Source organism: Austrofundulus limnaeus, unplaced genomic scaffold, assembly GCF_001266775.1.
Source record: "Austrofundulus limnaeus strain Quisiro unplaced genomic scaffold, Austrofundulus_limnaeus-1.0 Scaffold201, whole genome shotgun sequence".
In the NCBI taxonomy this organism is placed as follows: domain Eukaryota; kingdom Metazoa; phylum Chordata; class Actinopteri; order Cyprinodontiformes; family Rivulidae; genus Austrofundulus; species Austrofundulus limnaeus.
The window spans coordinates 887,815-895,439 of record NW_013952603.1 but is presented as its reverse complement, the minus strand read 5'-3'; the positions used below and the strand labels follow the sequence as shown (position 1 = coordinate 895,439).

Here is a 7,625-nt window from a genome sequence, read left to right as displayed (position 1 = left end):
AGTTTACATTTAGGTATTTTGGAATGGAACACAGCCTTTGCTGTTGGAGCTTGGCTCATGTTGTGATGTCATCATCCTGAGACAATAGCAACTGTTAGCACTCCAATGCAGCTAAAGCTTCTCTAAGACATCAAACTTGCAGTTCTGGCTGGTGTCTGAGCTGCACTTCAAACTGCCGGACCACAGGGACCACCCATATTGTTTTTATGAACACATTTTGAATTTAGATTTTAAATATTATCTTTAGCAGTGTTAGAAACATTAGCAGAAGTTAGCATCAGATAATCATCATCCTGTGACAAACATTAACAATGGGCGCTGCTAGCCACCGCTAGCCACTGCTAACAATGGTTAGGGTTAGGGAAGCTTTAGCTGCTTTGGAGCGCTAGCGGTTGCTAAAGTCTCAGGATGATGACATCATAACATGAGCCGAGCACCAACAGCAAAGGCTGCGTTCCATTCAGAAATACATAACTTCAACATTTAAGGTTTAACTTTTACCTTTAAACATTTAGATTTAGGATTTAGGATTTAAATATTTTTTAACATTTAAATTGAACATTTAGTAAAAATTAGCTAAATATAAGAACAGTGAGATAAATAATGAAAAACATGTTAGTGAAATTTTTTAACATTTCATTTTACCCTTGGTGCCACATATACTACCATGTCGAATTTTAGCTGCAGGTCTGTAAAACTGACTTAGTTATAACAATTTTAGTTTTTTAAGTTCTGATTTCAGTGGTTCATGAAATATTTTGCTAACAGACACGCAGGTCTGTGCAAAACCTTCTAAACAGTCTGAAAACGTAAAAAGAAATGAACGCAGACTAAAACAAAAAGCCACTGACCCACAATCTTGACGAAGAGTTCAGCCTTGTCCTCGCCTGCAGGGTTGGTCACGCTGATGGTATAGATCCCCTCATCTTCTCTCAACGCCCCGTCGATCATGAAGCTGCACAGGGTCTTATCCTTCTCCACGCGGACCCGTCCCTCAGCCTCAGAAACCACCTGCCGCAGGGAGAAACAGACGCTTACAACAGGTGAGTCAGACCTCCCACTCTGCAGCGTTTCAGCGGATCCTCGGACTGATGCACGGATCTGAGYTGGGTTTGGTTCTCACCTGATCTCCTTTCATCCAGCACACGTCGGGAGCTGGCTCTCCTGTGATCTCCACGTCAAAACGGAGCTTGTTTCCAGCCACCACTGTGATGGTGTTCGTGCCTCCGCTGCCGGTGTCCATGTGAATTTTGGGAGGATCTTTTTTACGTGAGAAGTTAAGAAAAGAGGTCAAAATTAAAACTGAAATTATTTTTATAGCTTCTCTTAGCAGAATGACAAAAGATGGAAACCAGGGGGAAGCTGTAGATTTCATAAATCCTAAAAAGCTGTGCAGCCTAAAATAAATATGGAAGAAAACGACCACATTTATCAACCAATCTGGGTCCAGAAAAGACCATTAGAATCTGGATGAGAACAGTTTGACAACAACTACTCTGAAATGTRATATTGCAAACACTAATGTACATTATGGTGTACATTTAGGACATCCTCAGGTCTCAGGATGGTTTTTCCTGAGACGTGACTAGGGCTGAAGAAGATATCGTTGAGCATCTTCATCTTCGTAATGTACATGTGCGCAAACAAAAACAAACTTTAATTTTGTCATAAAACTTCTGGGACAGTAATGGCAGCGTTTGTCTGGGAAACTGATGTCGGGGAAACTCAAGCTGAAGAAGAAAAAGACGAGGATTTTGACAAAAATGAGGAGGAAAAGAGGTAAAATAGGGTTTAGCATGAATGCTAATATTGTAAAGCTAGAAAAAACAGAAACTACGAGACGTAGAAGCAACACGTTGGCAACTTAAAGTGTTATTTAGGTCAAATGTAGAAAGTTCTATTTATTWTCTCAATGTTTAATCGCAGGGTTAGAAGAAAATGTAGTATCAGTTTTTTCCAATATTGTGCAGCCCAAGACCTGAGAGCATTTTTCCAGAGACCTGAATGAGTTTTTCCTGAGACCCGACAAATTTTACCTTGAGACCTGAAGGAGATTTTTCTGAGACCTAAAGTAGTTTTTCCTGAGACCTGACAATGTTTTTCTTGAGACCTGACAATGTTTTTCCTGAGACCTGAATGAGTTTTTCCTGAGACCTGAAGGAGTTTTTTCTGAGACCTGAATGAGTTTTTCCTGAGACCTGAATGAGTTTTTCCTGAGACCTGACAATGTTTTTCCTGAGACCTGACAATGTTTTTCTTGAGACCTGACAATGTTTTTCCTGAGACCTGAATGAGTTTTTTCTTAGACCTGAATGAGTTTTTCCTGAGACCTGACAATGTTTTTCTTGAGACCTGACAATGTTTTTCCTGAGACCTGAATGAGTTTTTCCTGAGACTTGACAATGTTTTTCCTGAGACCTGAATGAGTTTTTTCTGAGACCTGAATGAGTTTTTCCTGAGACCTGACAATGTTTTTCCTGAGACCCGACAGTTTTTCCTGAGACCTGAATGAGTTTTTCCTGAGACCTGAAAGCATTTTTCCTGAGACCTGACAATGTTTTTCCTGAGACCTGAAGGAMTTTTTCCTGAGACCCGACAGTTTTTCCTGAGACCTGAGACTTGAGACTGCCCTAAAATGCACACTGTAGTGCAGTTTTGTTGTAATCACTAAAAGCACAAATCAACAAGTTACATTTCATCACAGGATCATGAGCAGTTGTAACCATTCCCAACAATGTTTTCCACCATCTGGGGCATCAAGTCAGGATTAAAAACAACTTAATGATGCAGAAAAATCTGTTTGGAGTTGAGCTTCAGTGATTTACTTCAATCCTTGCTGCAAAAACCTAAGTCAACTACAACATTTCACAAGTTATAAAGTATTCTGCCACGTGGAGAATACTACAACAACGTAGGCACCAAGTAGAAACACCTTCATCGCTGGTGAGGATGTACYCACTCAAATGTTTTTGTYGTTTATCATATCCATAGATGTCCTAGTAAGRCAACAGGGTTTGACAGTATGTTTATTTTTTTAAAGAAAGAAATATATCATCAGATTATCGATACTGGCAAATGAAAAAAAGATTATCGAGATATTTATTTTGGTCCATATCGCCCAGCCCTAAGCCAAATCACTTTTTAAGGCAACTGGCATGAAGCAGTTTTATAGGGAGATTTAAACTTAAAATTTAGTAAAGTTTTAAAAACAAAGAAGCCTACCTTCTTTGGGAACATATTCAATCTTGATCTCTATAAAAAATAAAAAAGAAACAAACAAATCAGTCTTTTTAAAACATTTCTTAAGGTAAATTTATCGATATGTTCCTCACCCAGGAAGTGAAGCTTTGCAGAAAGAGTCAGGGCGTAACCGTCTGGGACAAACGTATAATCTCCTGCATCTGACGGCGTCACGTCATCAATCGTCAGCTTGTGGGTCCTGCAGACAGGAAATCAGACGTTACCGAAGAGACGACYCTTGTTAGGACGAGCTTTTCTGCACAGGACCAACTCCACGAGGCCCGGAGAGAAACTGCTGTCACCCTGTGTGACCGCAGGCTGCTCTGATGGAGGTTAGTGAGGAAAAACCCAAGTCTTTGAGCTGCTGTGCCTGTGTGTGTGCGTGTGTGTGTGTGTGTGTGTGCAGCCCATCTGAAAAATGGGTCAAACGACTAAGAAAACCCCCTGTAGTAATAGTTTGGCAGCCGGCTCTCCTGGCTGTGAAACTGTGTTTAAATGTTGGCGATCGACTCAAAGCGTCTGAAACAACCGCAGCCGCCCAACGCTTGGTTCAAACCTTCCGATATGGGCGATCTTGATCCGGTCGCTGGTCTGGACCTCGACGCCGTCCTTGAACCATTTTCCCGTCACGTTTTCATCGGACACCTCGCACTTGAACACAGCCTGCTCCGCTGCCTTCACCGTCAGGTCYGCCATGCTCTGCAGGATCTCCAGCTCCTTATCTGGCAAAGCGGAATTCAAATATTTYARTTTATTGAACATAATGTAATAAAATAATACACAAAGTTATTTACAAAAGAAAAAATATTTAAACAAAAAGTTAGCAAAAGAAGAACAGTGAATTATGTTTGCATGTCCAAACGATGTATAATAACTCTTTAAATTAACCCCAGGATTTGAGTTACAACATTTAATTTCCATTTGGGATTAATAAAGTATAATTGAATCTTTATTTTGAAGTCTTTATTTGACCTACTAGTATTATCCATCCCAATTAGCATTATTTTTGTTTTGGTCAGATTTAAGGACAACTTGTTCTGATCAAACCATAATTTCAGTTTGTTCATAGTTTTAGTTACATCATCAAGAAACTCCATCATATCATCTCCAACAGAAAAGACGTTAGTGTCATCTGCAAATAAAACAATTTTAATTTTTTTTTTGTTATTTACCCCTTTGCACCTACGTCACCAAGTCACGTGGGAACACCATGACGGACGTCAGAAGTGAGGGAGCGGTGTATTGAACAGAATGACTGCGATTGTTTTTCTAAGTTGTTTTCTGCCGTGGCTTCTAGACTTGTTGAAGTTGAGCTAATTTGTGGAAGTAGCAGACCTAGTCAGGCTCATAGACAGCTGTACTTAACATAGTTAACCAGTAAAATAGCTAAACGAGAAAAGTTCTGCCACACGCGTCACCCCCTTTTGGACATTAACTGCATCTTGATCCTCAAAAATCAGACCGAGCTGGTTATTTGTATTATGTTTTTATTTATTCACATCCTACAGGCTCTGACACGTCAACAGGAACAGGCGTCAGTGCTAGTGTTTTGGATGTTCTGCTTAAATATGGAGATTGGGATCAGAGATGTAAGTTTAAGGGTATTTTGGAGTGTGTTCCAGTCGTGTGCTGCTGCTAAGTGAAAAGCATTACGTCCAAAGGTGGTAGATGTTGGGATATAACAAGATCATTTATAACAAGATCATTTATGTAAAWAATGAATAATTTAGGCCCTAATACTGAACCCTGAGGAACCCCACAAGCAACGTCCAAACATTCAGAGAAAACATTTTTATTGTTTTCTATTTTCCAAGCAACTTTTTACCCAATTTAATCCCATATTTAGTCTCCATCGTGGCAAATCTTAAATTTATTTAAAGACGCATTTCACTTCGAACAGAAAAAGCAAAATTCCAAACTTTCAAACAGCAGTGGGTTGTTTTATTTATGCGAGCTGAATTTAAATGCATTTCCCCCTCCCTCCCCTRCCTCCTGAGGGTAGTTAGGGTCTCAGAGATATTTTGGTCACATGCATGAAGGTCAGACCTCACACTAACATTCAGTGGAAAGCTTCTCTGTTCACAAAATCTTCATCTTTTCGCCCTCGTTAACATGTTTTGCACAGATTCTACAAATAATTTTTCTGTAATCTTATCAAACGGGGGGACAGGCAGACATTTTCTCACGCTGGAATCAATTAGGAGCTGCCAGCACGACGGCCCGACAGCAGCAGCCAGATATCAGTGTTGGAGGTGTAAAAGAAAATTAGTGTGACGAATGGTGTGAACGGCTGATACAAGGGATTAATGCAGCCGTATTAATTACAACATAAGTAATGAGTAATTTGCTGCTTTTCATGCTTGTCAGAATGCAAAGCATCAACACGATCGGAGTGAATTTTCTTTACATTTCTAACTGGAGGGAGTCTGAAATGTGTGTCGATAAACTTTAAATAGCAGCTGATTAAGCTGCTCTTTGATTTTTCCCACGGCAGCTTTAAAGATGTCAGATCACTTTCCAATACTCTGAGGGTGCATTAATAATATCACATCCAAACATGTACGAGATGATCTTTGTGTCCCAGATTATTTGCACTAAATCTGGTAACGTTCAAAAAAAGTTGCCCGTAAAGCAGATTACCTTCAACCTCCAGTTCCGCCTTGGACTCCCCTCCGTTGGTGAAGGCGTAGTACGTCCCGATGTCCTCCTTCGTGGCTTCATTTATGATCAAAATGTGCTTCATTCCGTCTTTTTTCAACCTGTACTTTGAACCTGCCGTGTCTCTGTTCAGCTCCACCCCGTCCTTCATCCTGCAGGGCGACAAGGAATCAGAGAGTCATCAGAGGAGAGGAAGAGGAGCAGATCAACATGATTCAGAGGGATGTGTTAACGAGGACAGATTCATGGGTTGATTCGACGTTTTGAGTTAAAGCTTTGCTTACAAGGAAACAGCTCTATTCCAACACAGTGAACAGTTTAAAACAAGTTCTGCTTTGAATTTTGGATATAATGTTCCTATAATTTTTTTTTTTACAAAGACAGAAACTCTGCTGTAGGTTTAAGTTTGCAGACAAATCCTTTCAGTCGCCTCTGAAATTCCTTAAAGTGCCTGTWACGTCTAATTTTTGTAATAAATGTGAATGCATTTTTGGAAAGAGAACATTGATAACATGTTGCAAAATAAATTTCACGCCGTTGAGATGAACAGTTATTGAGATATTTACATGTGAAGAAACAGGAAGTGATGTCAAAGGGGAATGTCTGCATGTGAACAGAGCGATGCTACAATAATTAAAGAAGAATCTGATGTTTCTTTAGCTTATTCTGAGTCACTATCAGAGTTGAAGAAGAGTTTAAATAAGATTGTTTCAATAAACAAAGACTAGAGTTTCTTTTCTTAAAGAGCTCCCCTTTGATGTCACTTCCTGTTTCACTTTGCTGAGCCAAATTCAAGAGAAAATYTGCCAGTTATGAGACAAAATGAGTAAAATCGTGTGTATTATGCTAATTTTCTTAAATATAAATATGTTTTATTTGACTTTTTGCATTTGAAGAATAAGCATGTCACAGGGCCTTTAAAAACCTTTAAACATTTTTTATTTTGTAAGGGTGTCAAGCTAAAAGCAAGAACCGTAGGAAGTCATCTGACACCCTGGTTTTCAAAATAAAATCCCCCGGTAGCYTCTGGAATTGTTTAGAAGGCAAAAATCACAGTTTTTGCCCACCGGTGGAACAAAGACTGTCAGGGGYATAAATTAGTAGACCAACTGTCACAAAGCAGCCATGCAAAACCCTTTGTGCTATTTAAAAATCATCCTCTGACATCTGGCCTGAGAGAACATCTGCTCACCATTTAACYTTGGCTCCTTCTTCTGACACCTCCACCTCAAACTCCACCTTCTCCCCCACCACAGTGTGAACATCATCCAGGGGCTTGGTGATGGTGACCGGAGGGTCTGAGGACAAACAGATGAATATTTGTCCAGGATGTGTTTAAAATATCTTGTTCAGTGAAACACGTCTTTTTTTTGTTTTAAAATAAGAAAAACAGAGGGTGTTTTTTTAAGTTGAACAATGTGACAATGAAGTGTTAAAGGAAGCCCCCAAACCCATCTGTCTTTTAAAGGTGGTCTCCAGAGGAGGTGAGACATATTCTGTAAGCACACAGTGTGATGCTTGAGGCTCTGCTAGCCTCAGCTATTTGTCACAGTCTGAATTCAAACCCGCCTTCCCCCTCCGGACCCCCAGACATCTTTATTCCCTCAGCTGCTGAGGCCACACGCTGTCTATAACAAAACAGCAGCAGTTTAGTTTTTATTTTTCTCTGAAACTGATCTGAGAACTGTTGAAAATGAATCCAAAGGCAAAATAATAATAATAAAATT

General features: G+C 39.8%; 1 protein-coding gene across 1 annotated transcript in view; it reads right to left on the bottom strand.

Moving 5' to 3' along the window:
• mybpc2a (myosin binding protein Ca) overlaps window positions 1-7,625 on the bottom strand; it is a gene marked incomplete in the record, with an annotated part of 61,965 nt that overhangs the window by 15,213 nt on the left and 39,127 nt on the right. The window contains 7 exon segments of the mRNA XM_014018770.1: window positions 852-1,011; window positions 1,124-1,260; window positions 3,223-3,252; window positions 3,333-3,439; window positions 3,797-3,962; window positions 5,881-6,050; window positions 7,091-7,196. Coding sequence (XP_013874224.1) covers window positions 852-1,011; window positions 1,124-1,260; window positions 3,223-3,252; window positions 3,333-3,439; window positions 3,797-3,962; window positions 5,881-6,050; window positions 7,091-7,196 — 876 coding nt within the window.